This window comes from Littorina saxatilis, linkage group LG11 (assembly GCF_037325665.1).
Source record: "Littorina saxatilis isolate snail1 linkage group LG11, US_GU_Lsax_2.0, whole genome shotgun sequence".
NCBI classification, from domain to species: Eukaryota; Metazoa; Mollusca; class Gastropoda; order Littorinimorpha; family Littorinidae; genus Littorina; species Littorina saxatilis.
In genome coordinates, this window is record NC_090255.1 from 38,934,656 (window position 1) to 38,958,989 (window position 24,334).

General features: G+C 48.8%; 1 protein-coding gene across 2 annotated transcripts in view; it reads right to left on the reverse strand.

Moving 5' to 3' along the window:
* The window catches only part of LOC138980428 (replication factor C subunit 1-like), a 69,032-nt gene that overhangs the window by 28,713 nt on the left and 15,985 nt on the right, over window positions 1-24,334 (reverse strand). Inside the window, exons 8-14 of one of the 2 annotated variants that reach the window (XM_070353310.1) lie at window positions 21,036-21,163; window positions 16,723-16,923; window positions 15,121-15,219; window positions 3,842-4,021; window positions 3,586-3,699; window positions 2,049-2,256; window positions 1,318-1,407 (exon numbers count right to left, since the gene is read on the reverse strand). In XM_070353310.1, the coding sequence (XP_070209411.1) occupies window positions 1,318-1,407; window positions 2,049-2,256; window positions 3,586-3,699; window positions 3,842-4,021; window positions 15,121-15,219; window positions 16,723-16,923; window positions 21,036-21,163 (1,020 nt within the window). Of the gene's footprint in view, window positions 1-1,317; window positions 1,408-2,048; window positions 2,257-3,585; window positions 3,700-3,841; window positions 4,022-15,120; window positions 15,223-16,722; window positions 16,924-21,035; window positions 21,164-24,334 lie in introns of both variants that reach the window. The other variant, XM_070353309.1, reaches the window with a different exon arrangement.

The window sequence follows — 24,334 nt, forward strand, 5'->3', positions numbered from 1 at the left end:
ACAAGGTCTTAAAAAGGAGGGAGTCTTAAAATGGGGGGGTCTAAAAGGAGGTTCCACTGTATATGGAAACCCTAGCCAAGTTGTTCAGAGCTGCCAGTCATTTGGAATGACAGTCTTCCTTGTTTCTTTCTTTATTTGGTGTTTAACGTCGTTTTCAACCACGAAGGTTATATCGCGACGGAGGGAAGGGGGGGAGATGGGATAGAGCCACTTGTTAATTGTTTCTTGTTCACAAAAGCACTCATCAAAAAATTGCTCCAGGGGCCCGCAACGTAGTACAATACATGACCTTACTGGGAGAATGCAAGTTTCCAGTACAAAGGACTTAACATTTCTTACATACTGCTTGACTAAAATCTTTACAAACATTGACTATATTCTATACAAGAAACACTTAACAAGGGTAAAAGGAGAAACAGAATCCGTTAGTCGCCTCTTACGACATGCTGGGGAGCATCGGGTAAATTCTTCCCCCTAACCCGCGGGGGGATTTCTTGTTTCAGACCGGTTTCTAGTGCCAAAATTCCTACCATACTAATATAATGGACTTCCACTTTCAGACATTTTATTCTTTCACGTATTATTTCAGCAATACATTAGACAGTTTTACAGGGACTTTTATCTTTTGTATACTGAGGCAATCCTTATACAAGTACAGGGCAACTATCTTTGCTGTGACGTTTTTTTCTGTAAAGCAATTTTATTAAAGAATTGTCATTCACTGGTATACATTTAGGGCCTACAGTTTCAAAACACACACGCTCTTACACCCTAAACAGCCAAGCCTATCTTTCTTCAATTTATTAGCACACTCACACACACACACTCTCTCCCTCCCTCTCTCTCCCTCCCTCCCTCTCTCTCCCTCCTTCCCTCCCTCTCTCCCTCCTTCCCTCCCTCTCTTCCTCTCTCTCTCCCTCTTCCTCTCTCTCCCTCTCAGTGAAATAAGAGAAGCACTAACCAGATGGTTTGACGCCAGCTGCCTGATTCTTATTATGCCATCGCTGGAGCCAATCTCTCTCTCTCCCCCTCTCTTCTCATCTCTTTCTCTTCCTATCTTTCTCTTCCTCTCTCTCGCTTTCTCTCTCAGGGAAATAATAGAAGCACTAACCAGATGGTTTGACGCCAGCTGCCCGATTTTTATGCCATCGCTGGAGCCAATTTTTCTCTCTGTCTCTCTTTTCACCCCTCTCTCTCTTCCCATCTCTCTCTCTTCCCATCTCTCTCTCTCTCCCTCTCTCTCTTCCCACTCTCTCTCTCTCTCTCTCTCTCTCTCTGGTCCTCTCTCCGTCTCAGTAAAATAAGCGAAGCACTAACCAGATGGTTTGACGCCAGCTGCCCGATTCTTATGCCATCGTTGGAGCCACTGTAACAACTTCTTGGCATTGCTCTTGTCTCCTTGCTGACCTGGGGACAACATACAACAAAACCAATGGCTCTTTAAAAATATCAAGCCACACAAATTCATATAAATGAACCTCAAGAATGACCATTTTGCCCTAAGCTGTAGCATGGAATTATCTTTGTCAATGCAGCCACCAATTTTAAAAAATATTTTAATCTTTAATTTTTAAATCACTCTCAAAATTGAAATATTCCTTTTGAGTTGCATAAATGCCTGTCTCATATCAGCTCTAACAGTGACCAAGCACAGCATGGAAAAAGGCAATCACGCTGTAGTGCAGACTACTTTATTTCAAGCAGTCAAGATCTACACAGATAAAAACACTGTTTACAAATTTCACCACGCACGAATCGAACATTTTCCAGACAATAGTTATGCCGTTTTGTTCCCAAACAAAATGTCAATACCAATGAAGTTAAACATTTGTCCAGACACTAAGTATTCCGTTTCTATCTCCCCAAAAGTCAATACCAATTAAGTTTGAACTGACCAATGATCTGTTTCTTTTCCAAAAAAGTTAAAACCAATGAAGTTTAAAATAAATTCAGACACTTATTATTCCATTTCATTCCCAATAAAGTTCAACAATTTTGCAGACTTATTATTCTGAACAAACGTCAATACCAATGAAGTCTGAACTGACCGATGATCTGTTTCAATGAGGTAGGTTTGTGTTTGTCGACCCACATGAGGGTAGCGTCACCGCTGCCTGTTTCACTCTTGGCCGAAGTGGCGGTACCAGAATCCAACGTAGCTGACGTTTTGCTGTCAACCTGCGATCTGGACTGGGACGCCTTGAGAGCCGTGAACTGAGAACTGAGGGAGCTGGTGGACTTCTTCAGGGACTGCTCCTGTACGATGGGAACAAGTTCCTGGTTGAGCGGTTATGAAAGAAAATGAAAATGACTGTTGGGAGCTAGGTCAAGAGCATCGTGGGGCCTCAAGAACCTTTCCTGGCAAAGTCGTCAAACGACGGAAGTTGATACGGTTCGACCACGTCATGAGGCATGACGCTCTCTCAGAAACCATTCCACAAGGCACTGTTAAAGACGGACGCAGACGCTGGAGACAACGGAAGAGCTGGTCCGACATAGTTAAAGAATGAACACAACAGAACAGCACGAAGAAAGGTTTCTCGCCCCCCCCCCCCCCCCCCCCCCCCCCCCTTCCATATATTGTGGAGTAATCGTGACATAAGGTGTATATGTAGAGAAGACAGCTCCAAATAAACAGATGCATTTCCTTGTCCTTCTGTCGATCAAACTATTCCTACCATGTGAGTACACCTTAAGTATATGTTGGTCCTATAGTTTCCATAGGCAGCTAAAAACCTGATTTGTGACTGAAGTACAAATCTGTACCTCAATTAGTCAATATACAAAAAGTGTGTTTCAAAACAAGTTGTTGCATTATTTCTCTTCTAACTCACTTCACCTGTGTGTTATTTCTAACATCTCAACATACACAACTCTGCATGGGGCACTCCTATGTTATCCTCGGGGCCAGGTAGCTCCGTTGGTAGAGCACTTGAGTTGTGATCCTAGGGTCACTGGTTCGAATCCGGGGCGAGACGGATCAACTTTACGTGCAGACTCAGAGACAGTATCCATGTCCCACCCCGTCACTATTTATTTATTTTTATTTACGAGGATTTATATCGCGCACGTATCTCACCACACAAGGCGACTCAAGGCGCATGTTACCTATTAATGCCGTGTGAGATGGAATTTTTTACACAATATAATTATCACGCATTCACATCGGCCAGTAGATCGACTGCCTCAGTTATCCTGCCACAGGTGAAGGTGGCTGATTTAGTGATTAGGCCACAAAAAAATTAGGTCTGTTTACGGTAACATAGGCCCAAAAAATAGGGTCGGTAGGTCGGGATTTTTTTATTTATTTTTTTTAAATTTTTTTTCTCCAAAAAAACATATTTTTACTTTTTTTTTTCTTTTTTTTTTTTTTTTTAAAGTCTAGGGTCGCGCGAAAAAAAATAGGGTCGGTCGGGTTACCGTAAACAGACTTTTTGTTTTTTTGTTGGCCTTACACCTAAACAAACCTGGGCAGCATGACTCTTGCTGCTTTCCACTGGGAGGAAGCAACCCGCATTTCCCAGCCAAAGCATAATAAAGTAATGAAATGAAATGAAATTCTGAAGCATTAATTTTATGTCTCACCTTTTTCGCCGCTTGTTCTGCCTGCTCCTGGTACTTGGACTTCTTGCCGGGCAGTGTTCGGATCAGATCCAGCAATCCGTCCTCGTCAACCTGCTTGGTTTTACACTGCTCCGCCTGTCACCATGGCAACATATAAACACTGTCAAAATGTTTTGCTTCTTCTGTGTTCATGGGCTGAAACTCCCATGTACACTCATGTTTTTTGCAGTGTTTTAAAAACCTTACTGACACAGAAGCAAAACAGTAGCAAACAAACCTTGGTAATTTTGGAAGCTCCTGCATCTCGGCCTATGACAAGATAACTGGTGCGATTGCTGATGGAGGTCGTGACCCTCCCCCCGTACCGCTCCACCAAACTCTTGGCCTCGTCTCGCTCCAGCGAGTCCAGAACTCCCGTGATGACGAACGTCAGGCCCTCCAGGCAGTTTTCTGCACCCTACAAACAGAATCATACACAGGCCACATCAACAGTAAGCTATAACTGTTGCAAGGACTTTTGTCCTCATATCTATGAACCTGGAAATAAAATCAAATAAAAGCCACATTCCAAACTCCACCGCATTGTTGCGACGGCTAGCAAGCTTGTTGGGCAACCCCAACGACAGCTGACCAGTCTCTACGAAGCTGCCATTAAGCGGAAAGCTCTGGGACAGGCTGATCTTTCTTAACCCAGTGTGGGATTTTCAGTGGGGCGACCACCCCCAACCCAGCGCGTCCCCGGGTGGCGGATAGGGGAACGGTCTTCAGATATGGAGATCAGCCGCTTGCGGCCGCGGACCAAACTGGCTCCGGGTGGGATCCCGGAAAATCCTCCCCCCTGTGCTCTCAGGGTAGGACGTACGGGCCATGAGCTAAGGGTGAGGTAACCCCGGCAGAAAACCCCGAATGCTGAAGACGGAGGACCCGGGCCGCACGGCGCATTCTAACAAACCACGGGTACACGCACTTACGCAAATGATGACACAATCAACCAGCACAGATGGAAATGGCGCTCGCCCATTGAGGACCCCCCAGGGTGGAGCAGCGTCGGGTCCCATGCCTCAAAGGGACCCAGCCCCAACTACTGGAGGTCCCTCCCGTCCGTCTTGTCACGCCAGGGGACGCGGGAGGAAAGTGACTGGCACCACCACAACCAGGAAGAAACCCAGTCAGCAGCGACCTTTTCAGGTCATGCACTGGAACGCAGAAAGTATCCTGAACAAGAAGACAGAGTTGGAGCATATCCTGCATGAGAAGAACATCAACATCTGCTGTATTCAGGAGACGCACCTGACACCCCAAAAGTCCTTCAAAGTGAGAGGCTACCAATGCCTTAGGTCCGACAGAACAGACCGAAGCAAAGGAGGAATCCTGACCCTCATCAGGAACAACATCAATGCCTGTTTGATAGAAACGCACATGGAGGACTCCGAATATCAGGTGATTCGAATCCAGACGAAGACATCAGAATTCCATCTTGTCAACTTCTACTGCCCCAATGATAGACACCTCGCCCTTGACACGATCCCCGCAAAGGCCTCCAACTTCATTGTGGTGGGTGACTTCAACAGTCATTCACAGAGTTGGGGATATGACCACCTGGATCGGAGAGGAGAAGAGGTGGAGAACTGGCAGGACGACAAAGGTCTCATCCTTTTGAACAGTCCCTTTGACTGCCCTACATTCTACTCCAGAAGATGGCACACTACATCAACTCCTGACCTAGCCTTCTGCACGGAAGACATGCACCAGCTAACCAGCAGAGAGGTCGGAGAACAGCTAGGTGGAAGTGACCATCGGCCAGTCTTTTTGACCCTGGGCATGGAGTCCTGCACTGAAGCTTCCTTCCCACGGTGGAACTACAAAAGAGCGAACTGGTTCCTCTTTAGACACCGCACCAGCGAACTCACCAAAGACATCAGAGTCGAGGGTCAAGACATCAATATGGTGGCGAAGGACTTCAATATGAGCATCCTCAGAGCAGCGCGTGAGTCCATTCCCAGGGGTGCCAGGAGAGACTATAAGCCCTACTGGAGCAATGAATTGCAGGAACTGGATGATGATCTGGCAGACGCCAGAAGGGAAGCAGAAGTCAACCCGTCACAAAACAACAACATCCGCCTCCAGGAAGCCAAAGCCAAATTTCTCAAAAAGAAGCTACAGGCAAGACGGAGAAGCTGGCAAGAGAAAACAAGCTCTCTGAACCTTGAGAAGGATGGCAGAAAGCTCTGGAGGCTCACCAAGCAGTTGAATGATGAGAACACCAGCAGAGGAAAGATCACATTAGAAGAGAACGGGAAGGTGCTAACTGGAAAGCATGCTGCCAACCAATTTGCTGAAAGCTATGCAGCTGAGAGCAACCTCCATGTTAGCCCCGAGAAACAGAGAGAAGCAAGAAGAGAGAAAAGAGAGAGACCTGCCAGACAGTCGACAGTGGACGCCATGAGTCAACCACTCACACTCCACGAGCTGCACTCAGCTCTGAAAAAGTCAAAGGCGAAGAAGTCCCCTGGCCCAGACAGCATCACCAACGAGATGCTAACCCACCTTGGTAGTGCAGCAGAGAACAAGCTACTCGAGGTCTTCAACAGCAGCTGGCAAGCAGGATCGCTACCACAACTCTGGCGAGAAGCGATCATGATCCCCATCTTAAAAAAAGGGAAGGATCCAAAGAAGGCCACCAGCTATCGCCCAATCAGCCTCACCAGCTGTGTTGTGAAGACCCTGGAGAGAATTGTGAACGAGCGCCTCAGGTGGTACCTGGAATCCAGGAACCTCCTCGCCCCTGAACAAGCTGGATTCCGACAGTTCCGCAGCACTGAAGATCAGGTCACTTACCTGGCGCAAGAAGTTGAAGATGCCTTTCAGGAACAGAAGCTGGTCTTCGTCACCTGGATAGATCTTCAGAAGGCCTTTGACAAGGTCTGGAAAGATGGACTCCTTGTAAAACTGCTGAGGAAAGGCGTGTCCAGCAACATGTACCAGTGGATTCGCTCTTACCTCTATAACCGCAGGGCAAGAGTTAACGTCGACCAGACCAAAAGCAAGAAGTTCCTCCTTCGTCATGGCGTCCCTCAGGGCGGAGTCCTCTCCCCCACACTCTTCCTTCTCTTCATCGACGATCTGGTGTCTGAGATGCCCAAGGGGATCAAAGCTGCTCTCTACGCAGACGACCTTGTGATCTGGTGCAAGGAGGAGCACGCAAGTACTGCCACCTACAGAATGCAGCAAGCGGCAGATAGGCTGAACGCATGGGCAGAAGATTGGTGCGTCTCCATCAACAAGGAGAAATCCTCCACCACCCTATTCACACTGTCGCCAAAGCAGAAAGCCGGAACCATTAGGCTTGGTGGAACTCCTCTGAGAGAGGATGAAGAAGCAACGTACCTTGGTGTCACCTTTGATAGACGGCAGACCTGGAAACCACACATTGCACAGGCAGAAACGAAGGCCCGGCGCAAGCTAGCCATACTCAGGAAGCTGGCAGGTACCACCTGGGGAGCGAACGAGAAGATACTGAAGACAGTATACCAGGGAACAATCAGACCCCACCTCGAGTACGGCTCCACAGCGTGGTTAACCTCAGCCAAGACAAACCTGCAGACCCTTGACCGTGTGCAAAACCAGGCCCTCCGACTCATCACCGGTGCAATGAAATCCACGCCCATCAAGGAAATGGAGAAGCTTACCACCATCCAACCCCTCTCTCAGAGAAGAGAAGCCAAGACTATGGTACAGGCCGAGAAGCTCAAGTGCCTACCCGACCACCCCATGAAGCACAGACTGAGCAACCTCACCAAGAACCGGCTTAAACGGAGCAGTTTTGTACACGAGAGCAAGAGACTTTCTCGACAGTACAGGGAAGTCCTTCCACAGAACACTCTACCTCTGACTCAAGAAGAAGAGGAAACCCCCAAGGCAACAGAGAAACCAGGCATCCAGATCTGCACCAGTGTTCCACATGTTACCTCAGGAGAAGATCAGAATGACACAGCTCGACAGGCACTCACCTTAGCCCTGATCGACGAACAGTACCCAAAAGAGGCGTGGATCCATGTATACACCGATGGATCAGCAACTAACGCCGTGCTCAATGGAGGTGCAGGCATTCTCATCCAGTTCCCTGGGGGACATACAGCTACATCCAGCGTTGCCACTGGCAAACACTGCACAAACTATAAAGCAGAAGCAGAAGCTCTCATGCAGGCCGCCTCCTTCGTTCAAGATTCCGCAGACCCTTGCTACCAAGTTGTCTTCCTCTCTGACGCCCTTTCAGTCCTTCAGGCCCTAGAGAACGACAAACTCCCACAGCTGGCCAAAGCATTACAGATGGTCAGACAAACCAGAAGAGTTGTCCTCCAGTGGATACCAGCACACTGTGGGATACCAGGAAATGAAAGGGCAGATGAGCTGGCAAAAGAAGGAGCCGTGGAAGACCAACCTGAAAACAGTGTCAGCTTTAGTGAGCAGAAGACAATCATCAAGGCATTGATGAGGCCAAGGACAAACAGAGATGACTACCACACAATGTCCAGAGAGCAGCAAGTCAACCTCATCAGGCTGCGTACTGGCCACAACAGGCTCAATGCTCACATGAACCGAAAGTTCAAGCTGGCGCCATCACCAACCTGTGCCTGCGGTCAAGAGGACCAAACAGCGGAACACATCTTACAGCGATGTCCCTTACTAGATGAGGAACGAAAAGAAGTGTGGCCGTCACCAACTCCCTTGCAGACCAAACTATACGGCAGTCGACAGGAGTTGGAGAAAACGACAACATTTATCACCAGTGCTGGACTGATTGTGTAACCTCTGCGAACGCCAAGAAGAAGAAGAAGCGATCCGATCCATCCTCTCAACCCCTGTTTCGAAATTCTCCCTTCAGGTAAATGTTATAAGGTCCCTTTGGCACGCAAAAACCAGTTTAAAAAGTCATTCCTGCCTTCTGCAGTCACCATTTTAAATTCTTCTCGCATCACGTAGAGGCTGGTCGGCTGGGAAAAAACAAACAATGTGTACATGTGAAGGTGTGTGTGAAATATTTGTAATGTGATTACTCTGCTGTGAAACCCAACTCCTGTGATATGAGAGGGTAAATTCACATAGTGCAATATCATATTTGATTGTATCCCTTTTATGTTTTATGTTTTATGTGTGTCGTCCTATACAATTGTTGTTATAATCGTTTACAGGCAGGCAGGGTGTGCCGAAGAAAAATTTCCATTTTTATGTAATATTTTAATGGACAATAAATGGAAAATTTCCTAAATAAATTATCATTTAATTAATATACTTACCCGAATCACATTAGCATTGAGTCACCTGAGATGCTTATCACTGAAAAACGCTTACCCGGCTAAAGAATTTAAAGGGAAGCAACCCCATCACCAAAACGAAAGTGAAAGTAGCTTTGGTAATGGGCCAGTACACCGGGAGTTACCTCCCATACGGGTGTATGCCACGTCACTTCCTCTAGGAACACGTGCCTATTATCATACGGCTTTAAAAAATCTTAAAACCATAAGCGGGGCAGGTGGGAGGGAATACAGTATGTGATTCGGGTAAGTATATTAATTAAATGATAATTTATTTAGGAAATTTTCCATTTAATATCATATTCTTACTCCGAATCACATTAGCAGATAACATCAACAAGGCGGTGGGCTAGAAATGAATCAAAACTCACCATCAAGTTCTGGACAGGAACTGGCCTGCTGCTATGAGCGCTGGAAGGCCTCTGGAGCCATCCTGTCGAAGAGCTGTGACGTCCCGAAGATAAAAGTTTATGAAAACATCTTCGGAACGCCAATACGCAGTTGTCAGCACCTCCTCTAGACGTCTGGAGCGCAGAACTGCCAGAGAGGATGCCCACGCCCTCGTCTCATGGGCTCGGGCCGAGTCAAGTGGCAAGGAGGGCATAACCCCCCCCCTCTTTGTGCGCCTCCACTCATAAGCCTGCTTGATGAGCGAGGACACCCACCGGGCCAACGTTACCTTCGACAAATCTTTCTCGCGCCTAGTAAGGAGAGAGATAAACAACAACTTCTGAGAACTAGACCGAATCGGCTGATTCCGGGCTAAGTACAGACGAAGTGCCCTCACAGGGCAATTGACCGAATCGGGGTCACCCGGGGCCAACGCGCTGGTCAGAGCCTTAACTCTAACCAGCGGAGAGGCCTGCCCCGGAGACTGATTCTTGGCCAGGAAATCAGGCCGGAAACGCAAAGATGCGGAACCGTCCGGCTCAAAGGAGATATCTCCAGGCTGACCCGACAGGGCGTGGACCTCGCTACCCCGTCGGGCCGTAGCCAACAAAAGGAGAAACAGCGCTTTGCGAGTGACATTGAACAGACTGGCCTCGCTTAAAGGCTCAAAATCCGCAGAACGAAGGAATTCCAGGATTAAAAACAAGTCCCACTTGGGAGCGGGCAAACGAGCTTTAGCTTCCTTAAGAGCAGCCCCTTTAATGACTGCAGCTATAACGCCCCCGACCCGAACAGAACGACCAATCTGCTGAAGAGTCGCCGAGATAGCGGAGCGCCGGACCCTCAACGAGGAGACTGAGGCGCCCTGTGAAGACATGAAAGAGAGGTGGTTAGCGACCTGAATAGAGCGCGGAGCCACCGAACTCACCCCTCTAGCTGAACACCAGGCAGTCCATGCCTTCCAGTGGGAAGCATAAACTGAAGATGTGGACGCTCTATGCGAGCGAGCCACCAAGTCCAGAGTCAAAGACGACGCCCCAGAGCGCTTCAGCGAGTCCCGAACAACTTCCACACGTGAAGCTTCAGAAGACTGGGCTCCTCGTGTGGAATGCCTGTTCGGGGCTGCACTAGTTCCCCTCGCACGAGTGCGAGAGGAATGGGGGGCCCTTGGGCAAGCCGAAGAAGATCTGGAAACCAGACCTGCGACGGCCACAGAGGAGCGACCAGAAGAAGAAGGGCCGGCTCCTCCATCTCCGCTTTCCGGATTACTCGGCTGAGTAACGGAAAGGGAGGAGTCTGAAGATCTGTATGTGCCCCCCAACCCTCCCTGGACGCATCTGTAAAGAGGTCCAGGTCGGGGAGGGGCACGACGATCGGAACACCTCTGCAGACCCACTCCGTGTGCAACCACGGAAGGGTCGCAGACTGGAACCATCCCTGCAAAGGGATGAGGGCGTCCCAGTCCACCAGAGGAGAGTCCACAAACGGCTTCAGCGCGAACTGAAGCGGACATTTGTGGACCCGGCCCAGTGAAACCAGAAGAGCCATAGACTCCATCTGCCCCAAGATGGAGGCGAGCGAGCGGATGGAAGCCATCAGGAGAGGTAAAGTGGAGCGAATCTGAGCTTGGAGCTTGTCCACCCTTCTCTGAGAAGGCTGGACAGTCCAAGCGACCGTGTCGAAAGACATCCCCAGATAAGTGAATGTCTGTGACGGGGTCAGCTCCGACTTTACCCGGTTGATCGAGAACCCCAACCAGTTGGATTCTCGAAGAACCGTCAGGGTATCCTGCGAACAGCCGCTCTGGGACTGGTTCATGATGAGCCAGTCGTCCAGATAAGCCCGCAGACGGATACCCTGGGACCTCACCAGTGCACAGACCTGTCTCACCACCATGGTGAAAATCCACGGTGCGAGAGACAGCCCGAAAGGGAGTGCGCGAAACTGGTAGATCTGATCTCCCCACCGGAAACGAAGCCATTTCCGGTCGGTCGGATGCATAAGAATGTGAAAGTATGCGTCCGTGAGATCGATCGAGGTCACCCAGTCTCCTGGGCGGAGAGAGTCTCGGACAGAGGCTGGCGTCTCCATCTTGAATTTTATCTCCCTCAAGAAAGTATTGAGGAGAGATAAATCCAACACGGGACGCCATCCTCCTGATGCTTTGGGAACAGCGACCAGACGCCCGTAAAATCCCAGGGAGCTGTGGACCCGAACTCTCTCCACCGCGCCCTTCTGCTCCAGGGAGGCAATTTCCGACTGCAAGACGGAACGTGCTTCCTGCGAGAAGGGGGGCTTGAACCGCGGAGGCACTCGGGTAAGAGGCGCCTTTTCCTCCCGCCAGAGTAGACGGAAGCCCGAACTCACCACTCCCACAATCCATTGGCTGTCTACTACCGACATCCAACGAGAAAGTGCCCGGGAGGGGCCTCCCGCCATCACCAAGGTGGAGGGCGGGAGGGAGGTGAGATCGGGAGCGCTTCATTGGGGGTGTGGCTTACTTCCAGAGCCGCCACGCCCCCTCCCCGATGCCGTCCTCTTCTTCCCACCACGAGCGGCCGGCGAAGCCTGCCGCTTCTGAGCTGGCTTGGGGTTAGACGATGTCTGAGCCTGCTTCTGTTTAGAAGGCTGAGACTGTTTCACCCCCTTCAGAGTGTAGTCAAGGAACTGACTGTCCTTGTTTGACTGAATCTCCTTCTGTCTGGCATCCAGTGCCAGCGGACAGAAGAGAGACTCCTCTGAGACCGGGGAGACTCTCAAGGTCTCCCTAGTAGCCAGCTCCGTGAATTGGGACTGCGAGAGGAAGAGATCCCTCCTGCAGAGTACCGCTTGGGTGTACTGCAGGGAGGAAAGACGCAATTGTTCCTCATTGCCCTTGGCCAATGCGGTCAAAAGCGCAGAGACATCGTCCGCATTCTGTTCTTCACTGAGAGTGAAAGGAACTAGCGAATCGGTCAATGCCCGAGACAGAGCCCGAACGAGAGTCTCCGCAATGGAGGACAGTTCGATCTGCCGACGTCCAACCTCCTCAGCAGAGAGGAGGGAAGCCTCGGAAACCGGCAAAACCGAATCACGCTTGATCGGTTTAGTCAGAAGAGGCAGCAATTCCCGGGAAACCGGAAGGGTAGCCCTAGGGAGTGCAAAAGACGCCAGCCAATTCTGGCTCTGATTGGGCATGCCAAGCTTCCTATTGGCCGTAGGCACGAAGGAAGAGGCTTGGGCAGCTGAAGCCACCCACTGCTGAGCTGATTCCGGAACTGGACCAAAAGGAAGCAGTAACGGAACAGGCACTGGCCGAATACCATTCCCCGCATGTGCTGGACGAACCAGTGAATGCGAAAGTTGGTAAGCCACTGACGGAGACTCGGCGAACCGGAAGGAAGAAACATCCTCCTGTGCCGGCCGGAAGTCCGCCATGGCAGAAGGAACGAATGATGCGGAAGAGTCCGCAGCCACCACCCCTTCAGGAAAATAACGAGACGTTACTTCCGCCGCGACGTCAAGAACAGACTTGAGCTTCGACGGAAACACGCCCCGCGACTCCTCGCTGACCACTGATGGAGCATCAGAATAGTCACACGTGGAACCATGACCGAAGTCACCAGTTCCGGAAGCAGAAGCATGCCCTGGCAAACCGGAAACCGGAAAAGCCTGAGCACTAACGTCATCCTGCCGCCCAAAACCCTGTGAAGGTAAAGGGTAAGCAGGACGACCATCCGCAAAAACCGGAGCTGGATGAGCTGACGTCACTCCCCCGACTGAGTGGAGTGATGCCTGCTCAAGCCTAGGCGCTTGAAAGCCGGAAGGCGCACGCTGTAATCCACTATCTGGTATCCGGAAGGAACCACCAGAAGAGGAAGAAGCGTTTCCGGCCGAAACCGGAAGTGTAGTCAACGGAACCGCAAAATGCGGAAGTGAAGACTGCACTGGTTGACTTCGCGATCCGGAAGGACCGGAAGTCAGTGAATACTCCATCCTGCCGCGACCGCCGTAGCGTGCCGGAGCGGACGGATCATCACTTCCGGCAAGTGCCGGAAATGCGGCAGTCGAAACCGACTGCCGCCGCTGTTCGAACAAGTCCGGGGCCTCGTAGGTTATCGCCGGAAATGAAAGATCAGCAATGTATCGGTCGTGACCCGATGCGAAAGAGCTGTCCCCCGAAGGAGAACGTCCAGTCGCCTCACGAGGGCTATCGGACCAGCTCTGCTTACCAACCGACGCTGAAGAGGGAGGACGCTGCTCCAAGCCGGAAGTGGAGGACAAAGACACGGAAGCCAATGCCCGGACGTCACTGCCAGATGCCGGAAACGCCGAACTGCTGGCGACGGAACGCTGAAATTCTGCCTGCACCAAGCTGCGGATTTCTGGAACCAGTGACTTTAACAGAGAGGAAACCAACGCACCTTGTCCAGGTGCTAACAAAGAAGACGAAGTCTCCGATGTAGAGACAGGTGCAGAAGTAACAGTAGCGCTAGGCGCCGCAAAAGAAGCAGAAGTAGTAACAGCGCTAGGCGCCGAAATTGGTACAGCCAACAAAGTGTTACGCTCTTGGTCTGTAACAAGTAACGTTGCTTTGGAAGAGGAAGACTTAGCCTTAATTTTCCCCTTGGGGTCCGACTTGCCACGGCGCTTGTCTGAATCAGACATGTTGACAACAACACGTGGCAACGCGAAAAAAAATTTACTGAAACATAAGTCTAAACGACTGGAAAATTCAGTAAACACACGCACTAATGCGTTAACAAAATACTATAGCTAAACTTGCCCCACAAGCAGAGGCACGGAGAGCTACAAACAAAGTCACACGAGCTAGAAAACTAACTCACACAACAAAATGGCGACACGCAAGACACTGACACAAACGTCAACAACACGTGGCAAAGTAAAAGATTTACTGAAACGTAAGTCAAAACGACTGAAAACACAGTAAACACACACGCTTACGCGTCAACAAAATACTAAAGCTACACTTGCCCAAACAGAAAGAGGGCACGCAGAGCTACTAGCAAAGTCACACGAGTTAGCTAACTAACTCACACAACAAAATGGCGAAACACGCAAGTCACTGACACACAAGTCCGTAAAAAACGGACAACGTACAGTAACGAAACAGCGCAAACAACCAACAACAAACGGGAACGAGCTCACCAAACTGTAGGCAAGGCGAGCAGACAAGCTGGGTAACGTGGCCGGCGGGTGTCACTCAAACACACAAGGTCAGCCACAGAGCGTCAAAAAGTGAACCGTCCTCTCCGAGGTGAAAAAGACGTATGATAATAGGCACGTGTTCCTAGAGGAAGTGACGTGGCATACACCCGTATGGGAGGTAACTCCCGGTGTACTGGCCCATTACCAAAGCTACTTTCACTTTCGTTTTGGTGATGGGGTTGCTTCCCTTTAAATTCTTTAGCCGGGTAAGCGTTTTTCAGTGATAAGCATCTCAGGTGACTCAATGCTAATGTGATTCGGAGTAAGAATATGATATTAAAGTGCTGTTATTGTTATTGTTATTGTTAACAGTAAGCTATAACTGTTACAAGTACTTACGTCCTCATATTTATGAGCCTATAAACACAATCATACACTGGCCACATCAACAATTAGCGATAACTATTAAAAGTTATTTCGTCCTCATATTTATAGATGCCTTCAAAAGCAAGGCACTGGAAAAGTTCTCTCTACATTTCAGCAGACCATAAGTCATTTTTACGATGCCCCCGGCGGGTGACATAAAGTAACTAGGATGGCTTATTACCATAACATAAACAAGCAAAAGTGGTGTATAAAATACGCCCACATGATACTGACAAACAGACCGGAACCAGGAAGGAAGGAACCAGTGTGTACTCACAGTTGGTATTTCCTTGGAACCAGGCGCTGCCGGCCCCTCTCGGTTCAGGAAACTTCGATACGCTCCCCAGTTTCTCTTGGCCGAACCTTTCCCAGACTCCTCCTGTAAAAATCACATTTTTCGATTACTTAACAGAAAATGCACAGAAAAACCCACACCCAAAACATGACAGATCTTATGAGAGTGCAAGGATATCGTTGGATGTAAGCAATCGGTGAAACACCAAAACTTATTTCTCATCGCCTCAAACTTTGCCATCATTTCAGGTTTGCAAAAGCTTTTCATAGTAGGGAGAAAGGTCACACCAAAGACAGCCTGAACATTCTGAAAATGTCCCAATATGGCCATCTCGATAAATTTACATTATTACATTGTTTTGTATCATCATGGTAAAGGTTACATGCTAGGGAGACGAGCTGTGTGCTGAACTGAAAATCACTGGTCTCTGTCTTGCTTTCTCTTTAATCATCATTTGAAGTTAAAACAACATTGTTAAAAAAAAACAGTAACAACACAAATGAACAAACATGTCCAGTGGAAACCCAACTTTAGGACCCCCACCCCCTCCCGGCTCAAGACTCCCTCCCTCTGTAGACCCTCCGTCTGTAGACCCTCCGTCTGTAGACCCTGCTTCTGTAGACCCTCCCTCTGTAGACCCTCCGTCTGTAGACTCTCCCTCTGTAGACCCTCCCTCTTTAGACCCTCCCTCTTTAGACCCTCCCTCTGTAGACCCTCCCTCTGTAGACCCTCCCACTGTAGACCCTCCCTCTGTAGACCCTGCTTCTGTAGACCCTCCCTCTGTAGACCCTCCCACTGTAGATCCTCCCTCTGTAGACCCTCCCTCTGTGGGCCCTCCCACTGTAGACCCTCCCACTGTAGACCCTCCCTCTGTAGACCCTCCCACTGTAGACCCTCCCTCTGTAGACCCTCCCTCTGTAGATCCTGCCTCTGTAGACCCTCCCTCTGTAGACCCTGCTTCTGTAGACCCTCCCTCTGTAGACCCTGCTTCTGTAGACCCTCCCTCTGTAGACCCTCCCACTGTAGACCCTCCCTCCGTAGACCCTGCCTCTGTAGACCCTCTGTAGACCCTCCCTCTGTGGACCCTCCCTCTGTAGACCCTGCTTCTGTAGACCCTCCCTCTGTAGACCCTCCCACTGTAGACCCTCCCTCTGTAGACCCTGCCTCTGTAGACCCTGCTTCTGTAGACCCTCCCTCTGTAGACCCTGCTTCTGTAGACCCTGCTTCTGTAGACCCTGCTTCTGTAGACCCTCCCTCTGTAGACCCTCCCTCTGTAGACCCTGCTTCTGTAGACCCTCCCTCTGTAGACCCTGCTTCTGTAGACCCTCCCTCTGTAGACCCTCCCTCTGTAGACCCTGCTTCTGTAGACACTCCCTCTGTAGACCCTCCCTCTGTATCCCTCTGTAGACCCTGCTTCTGTAGACCCTGCTTCTGTAGACCCTCCCTCTGTAGACCCTCCCTCTGTAGACCCTGCTTCTGCAGATTTTCTGTCGAGATCCTGTGTAAATTTAGCCCCAGTTTGAGAATTTCTCATCTTTTTGGAGGTGGTGAATGGGGGGTTCCACTGTACTACATCCTCCTCACCTTTTGTGCAGAGTTCGGTGGTGTCTTTTTCTCTGTAGATTTTGCCGGAGTCTTCTTTTCCACAGTTTTCAAAGGAGTTTTCTTCTCAGCAACAGACGGCACTGGTTTGTCCGTCTCCTTGTCAACTTCCATGTTGTCGGCGTTGGTTTTTTTCTCGGGTGTGGCTGAGGGTGTCCCTCCACTTCTTCCTTTCCTGGGGGTCTGAAGGGACATTGGGTACAACTCTTAGTACACTGGAACCTGCCCTAGCAACCACCTCTAAATTAAGATGTCCTGACCTAGCAACCACCTTTAAATTAAGATGTCCTGCTCAAGCAACCACCTCTAAATTCTAGCAACCACCTCTAAATTTAGATGTCCTGCCCTCGCAACCACCTCTAAATTAAGATGTCCTGCCCTAGCAACCACCTCTAAATTCTAGCAACCACCTCTAAATTTAGATGTCCTGCCCTCGCAACCACCTCTAAATTAAGATGTCCTGCCCTAGCAACCACCTCTAAATTAAGATGTCCTGCCCTAGCGACCACCTCTAAATTAAGATGTCCTGCCCTAGCAACCACCTCTAAATTAAGATGTCCTGCCCTAGCGACCACCTCTAAATTAAGATGTCCTGCCCTAGCAACCACCTCTAAATTAAGATGTCCTGCCCTAGCGACCACCTCTAAATTAAGATGTCCTGCCCTAGCGACCACCTCTAAATTAAGATGTCCTGCCCTAGCGACCACCTCTAAATTAAGATGTCCTGCCCTAGCAACCACCTCTAAATTAAGATGTCCTGCCCTAGCTACCACCTCTAAATTAAGATGTCCTGCCCTAGCAACCACCTCTAAATTAAGATGTCCTGCCCTGGCAACCACCTCTAAATTAAGATGTCCTGCCCTAGCAACCACCTCTAAATTAAGATGTCCTGCCCTAGCAACCACCTCTAAATTAAGATGTCCTGCCCTAGCAACCACCTCTAAATTAAGATGTCCTGCCCTAGCAACCACCTCTAAATTAAGATGTCCTGCCCTAGCAACCACCTCTAAATTAAGATGTCCTGCCCTAGCAACCACCTCTAAATTAAGATGTCCTGCCCTAGCGACCACCTCTAAATTAAGATGTCCTGCCCTAGCGACCACCTCTAAATTAAGATGTCCTGCCCTAGCGACCACCTCTGAACAAGGGACTTTCTTTTTCTTCTTTTTTTTTGAGGATGAAAGTCGCTTGTTCATTTCAATGCTTGTTGTTCTCTCAGGTGCCAGGAGATTGGTTCCGCATAACTCGCATTTACTCTATTGCACATGTCGTATGCATATAGAGCGCTTACTCCCCTTTGGTTATTTGATCTCTAAAACAGCGCTGTGCCTCATGTCGTTTGGGATCCCAGACAAGCTTTGTTCTTTTTGTTTACCTTTCAAAAGCGACCACCTGTCTGTAACAAGCACTTTGGGTCAGTCTCCATGGGTAGATTCATCAAAAAAAACAAAAAAAACAAAAAAACCAAAAAAATTCCTGCGCTTAGAACTGTACCCACGGAATACGCGCGATATAAGCCTCATATTGATTGATTGATTGATTGATTGATAGTTGTAATGTTACAGACAGGTTCCACTGTACTGTCTGATGTATCTTTATAACTGCTAACTAGTTTCACTTTCTCGGAAGCGAGAGGTTGCGAGTTCGACCCTGGGTCAGGGCGTTAGCAATTTTCTCCCCCCTTTCCTAACCTAGGTGGTGGGTTCAAGTGCTAGTCTTTCGGATGAGACGAAAAACCGAGGTCCCTTCGTGTACATTACATTGGGGTGTGCACGTTAAAGATCCCACGATTGACAAAATTGTATAGGCATAGATAAAAATGTCCACCAAAATACCCGTGTGACTTGGAATAATAGGCCGTGAAAAGTAGGATATGCGCCAAAATGGCTGCGATCTGCTGGCCGACGTGAATGCGTGATGTATTGTGTAAAAAAATTCCATCTCACACGGCATATATAAATCCTTGCGCCTTGAATATGTGCGCGATATAAATTGCATTAAAAAAAAAAATTCTTAAATAAATCCCTGCGCTTAGAACTGTACCCACGGAATACGCGCAATATAAGCCTCATATTGATTGATTCAGTTTCTGTGATCTGTTGCATGTGGGTTTTTTTTATATCCATTTCACTGATGACATTGCTAAAGTGAAGTTGGTAATTCTATTGAAGCAGAATAATCAATCATATATATATACGTATATTTGGAAACAAAAGATGAGACATTCTGGCTTGGTGTTGAACTTTTTATTGTGATGTATAAATAAGCTTTTCAAACTTTACATTTTTTTCCAGCTTTCATTGTGTGGAGTGGTGCAGAGGAAAGAGTTTCTTGAATTCTGTATATATACATATCCACATCCTGAGGATAGAAAAAAAATGATTCGATATTACTATTAGCAGTGTTACCATATGAAGTGCCACTGTAAGTGTAAAGCGCTCTGGGCTCGTCACCACGAGGTTTACGCGCTATATAAGTAATCGTTATTATTATTATTATTATAGAGCACCAGTGACGACCTCTACTTTTGCACTAACAAAACAATGCCACTAAGTAACTAGAATTGGGTTGCACACTTACAATAGAAATTAGCAAAGGAAATTCACACAAATACATCTGTCAGTAGAAGACTTTAGATTAAGCAAAATATCAAAACTTGGCTTCAGCTTCAGATCAGATAAAAAGCTCAACCATCCATGCTATCTCTGATTGTTGAGAAACATTGTCAAGTGGCCTTCAACACCCCCTGGTTTAAGACTCGGCTTTATCCCCGAGTACGCTAGTACTTGGGCTCAGCAGACTTTAATCTTTTTTTTTTTTTTTTCATTTTCATTACTTTGTCCCATTGCTGGGAAATTCGGGTCGCTTCCTCCCAGTGGAAAGCTAGCAGCAACGGAGTCGCGCTACCCAGGTGTCTGCGTGTTTAGGTGTAATCAGCCACCTGCATTTATGGCAGAATTATGACCGAGGTCTTTTACGTGCCATTGTGATGACACGGGGGTGGGACATGGCTTCCGTCTCTGGGTCTGCACATAAAGTTGACCCGTGTCCGTCCCGGCCCGAATTCGAACCTGCGACCTTTCGATCACAAGTCCAGTGCTCTACCAACTGAGCTACCGGGCCCCCCATTGTGTGTCTGTCTGTGTGTGTGTCTTTCTCCACTTAACAGCTTATTGCTGGGAAACTACTAGGCACAGTTCGTTCAAAAGTTGATACACTAACTTGATAATAGGTCCGATTGATCGTATTAAAACTTCATAATGTTACCTGGGACCTAAATGCGAAATAAACCACAAAAACGACTTGGCCGTAGGAGGAGTTCACACCGGCGGGGCAACACGCAGCCATTGACCTGATAGAACAGCCGGACGCGTCACACACTGACGAGAAAAGCCGAACGCGTCACACACTTACAAGAAATATAGCTCATAAAAAGCATGCGTCTCGCATGCGAGACGATTTGCCAGGCTTTGCGCGTTGTGTGTTTGAATAATTTGATTTGTTGTGTACCCCATTTTCTACCAAGCGTTGGTTGCTCGGTCGCGACTGCGGTGGTTTAGAGGTCGCGATTTTGTGTTTAGATTCTTATCATATTAATTTGTATTGTTTCTTATGGTTTCCTTTGTTTACATATGTTTCAGTCTTTTACCTTCACTTTACATTAAAGAATTTGGTAAAACTCCCTGGGGCGTGATAAATGCAAGAATCCGCGAGCCAGGACAGTAAAAGAACTTCGTGGGCCACCAGTTCACCAGTTATGAAGAGGGTCGGCAGTATATTTTTCACTGTGATCAAATAAAAGAGAAAGGCCAGTCACCACGCACATCCTCGGCTCGCATGCAATGTACTTATATAGCAAAGGGAATGCCTGTAATTCACACAGAGCAATCACTTGGTCTTAAACGTGCACAAGACAAAAACTTTCATACTGGGGGAGCGAGCCAGTCTGAAGAGTACTCGGGTCCAGCGCAAGCGTTTTTTATCAGACTTTCTGTTCATAACCTCTGTAAATCTACCCCTTTTTCAGACTCCTTTTTTAAGACCTGATTTTCTCAATTTGTGCAGGTCTTAAAGGTCTTGCAGGGGGTTAAGTCACAAGCAGGTCTGCACATAAGTTGACCCGGGAGATCGAAAAAATCTCCACTCTTAACCCACCAGGCGGCCGCGGCCGGGATTCGAACTCACGACCTTCCGATTAAGAGGCCGACGTCTTACCACCACGCCACAGCGCCCGTCAAAATGGAGTTAAAGAAAAGGTGCTACACATCTCCAACTTGTGCCTACACACAACCGACCTTTCTGAAGTCAGGCGTGTCGGGCACAATGTTGCTGTTGGTGTCATGCTTGGCTGGAGACGCCGCCACTGGGCTGTCACTTTTCATCTTGGTGGCCAGCTTACTGGCCAGGCTGGAAGCAAGCCCTCCTGCAAACAAATGAACCCATCAGCCATCATCATCATAACTTCTTCGTTCATGGGCTTAGACTCCCACGTTCACTCATGTTTTTAGCACAAGTGGATTTTGACGTGTATGACCGTTTTCACCCCGCCATTCTGGCAGCATACGCCGATTTCGGGGGAGGCATGCTGGGTATTTTCGTGTTTCTATAACCCACCGAACTCTGACATGGATTACAGGATCTTTTCCGTGCGCACTTGGTCTTGTGCTTGCATGTACACACAAAGGGGGTTAAAGCTGTGGTCTATTTATGACTTTCCGGGGCTACGAGGTTGAAAAATAGGGATAAAATCATGTACAGAATTCTGTACAGCAAACGCTACCCGAAACCCCACCTATACGGCATGTACGACTTTGAGAGCTTCCGTCAACGCTTGAATTTTGCAGGGATAACATCCGGTTTGCTCTCTCAAGATTGATCATATTTTATCTTCAAGAGAGATCAAAGGGAAAAAATAAACGCCCCGGCGAAGATTCAAACTCTCGACCTCGAGACTTCGTGTCTCATGTCCTAACCACTAGGCTACTGCGCCAATCGAGAAAAAGAAGGAAAAACATTGATATGAACTCATGTTATGTTATTCTTGAAGCAGCATGATTTATATCTCTATCCGCCCATTGTTCAGAAGTGAATACATGTATAACTATTTCTTAGATGTCTGTTTTCAACTGCACAGAGCTTTGGAGAGATTCAATCAATCAATCAATATCAATATGAGGCTTATATCGCGCGTATTCCGTGGGTACAGTTCTAAGCGCAGGGATTTATTCTTATTTTTTATTTTAATTTTATTTTATGCAATTTATATCGCGCACATATTCAAGGCGCAGGGATTTATTTATGCCCTGTGAGATGGATTTTTTTTTTTACACAATACATCACGTATTCACATCGGCCAGCAGATCGCAGCCATTTCAGCGCATATCCTACTTTTCACGGCCTATTATTCCAAGTCACACGGGTATTCAATTACTGTTCTTGTCATTTTTCTTGCATGTTGTAAATAGAGATATCGCAGCTATTTGCATGGCGCGAATGTCGTGTAACATGACGGTGTAAACATGTACTGCAATTCCGTGAAACATGTTTGCAAATAAAGGCAAATTTTAATCGAAAATTTTTAATTAAATTTTCATTTGATTAATATACTTACCCGAGTCACATATTTAGCATTGACGCAGTCGAGATGCTAGGTACACTGAAACGCTATCCCGTCTATAGTCTAAGGGAAGCAACCCAAGCTGAAAAAGTAGCAAGCTTGCTACCCTGGGTTGCCTCCCGTAGCGTGTCACGCCACAGATCTCGTACCCAGTACGAGACACCCTCATTCGACTTCTAGAATCCAAAGAAACTACAAGCGGGGAAGGTGGGAGGGAATTACTTATGTGACTCGGGTAAGTATATTAATCAAATGAAAATTTAATTAAAAATTTTCGATTAAATTACATATTCTTACTCCGAGTCACATATTTAGCAGATAACTCCAACAAGGTGGTGGGTAAGAAGTAAAAATTTCAAACTCACTGTTAAGATCTGGAGAGGCATTGTCCCGCTGCCACCAGTGCGGGGAGGGTCCTTGAGCCATCACGGCATACCGCGGCGATGTCTCTCAAGTAGAACGAGATAAAGACGTCGTCTGAACGCCAGTATGCTGTGCGCAGGACGTCGTCGAGTCTTCGGGACCTCAAAACAGCCAATGACGATGCCCATGCCCGGGACTCGTGCATTCTAGCCGACTGGAGAGGGAAGGCAGGCTGAGCCCCCCCCTTTTGTGCCAGACTCCACACATAAGCTTGTTTTATGAGAGCCGACACCCACCTGGCCAAGGTAGTCCTCGTGATATCTCTGTCCATGGACGTATTCAAGGAAATAAAGAGGAGCCTCTGGGAGCTCGACCTGATGGGTTGAGTCCGGGCTAAATATGCCTCCAGGGCCCTAACCGGGCAATTGACCATGTCTGGGTCATCTTGTGCCACAATATGAGACAGGGGCCTCACAAGGACACAGGGAGAAGGCTGATCCGGTGTCTGATTCTTGGCCAGAAAGGCCTCCCGGAAATGCAAAGACAAGGAGCCGTCACGCTCTCGGCCGATGTCCTGCGGACTGCCTGAAAGAGCGTGTATCTCGCTACCTCTGCGGGCCGAAGCCAGAAGTAGCAAAAACAGAGCCTTACGAGTAAGGTTCGCGAGGCTAGAGCCCTCTAGAGGCTCGAAGTCCGCCGAGCGCAAGAACTCGAGGACAAGGAAAAGATCCCACTTGGGCAGAGGAGAGCGCTTAACGTCCTGCAAAGACGCGCCCTTAATAACCCCAGCGACAACTCCACTAACATTGATGGTATGACCGATCTGTTTAAGAGTCGAGGCAATCGCCGACCTGCGAACCTTCAAAGAGGAGGAAGAAGCCCCCTGGGAAGACAAATCCGCTAAGTGGTTGGCTACGTGCATAGTACGAGGAGCCACCGGGTTCAGCCCATGAGCCTGACACCAGGTGACCCAGGCACGCCAATGCGACGAATACACTGAGGAGGTAGAGGCCCTATGCGAGCGCTGCACCAACTCCAAAGTGCGGTCGGAAGCCCCAGACCGCCTCAGAGCGGACCTCACAGTCTCCACGCGTGAAGATTGAGAGACTGCGGGTGCTCGTGAGGAACTCCGGTGCGAGGCTGAACGAGTTCGCCTGGTACCAGAGCCAGAGGGATTGGAGGGCCGTGTGCGAGTCTCAGAAGGTCCGGAAACCAGGGCTGAGACGGCCACAGAGGGGTGACCAGAAGCAGGGACGGCCTCTCCAATTCCGCCTTCCTGAGGACTTGGCTGAGCAGCTGGAAGGGTGGGAAGGCATAAGCCTCCAGCCCTGTCCAGGGGATGTCCAAGGCGTTGGTCCCCCACGCTTCCGGATCGGGGAAGGGGGAGACAAACACCGGAAGGCGCCTGGAGAATCTGGTGGCGAAGAGATCCACCACAGGCTTCGGGGCCACAGCCCAAAGGCGGAGAAGGGCACCATGCGTGATGGTCCATTCCGCCTGCAACACCCTGTCGGAGCGGCTGAGTGCGTCCGCCAGTGTGTTGAGGCTCCCTGGCAGGTAACGCGCTGAGAGAGAGATCTCCCGCTGGGAGCACCAGGAGAGGATCTCGCACGT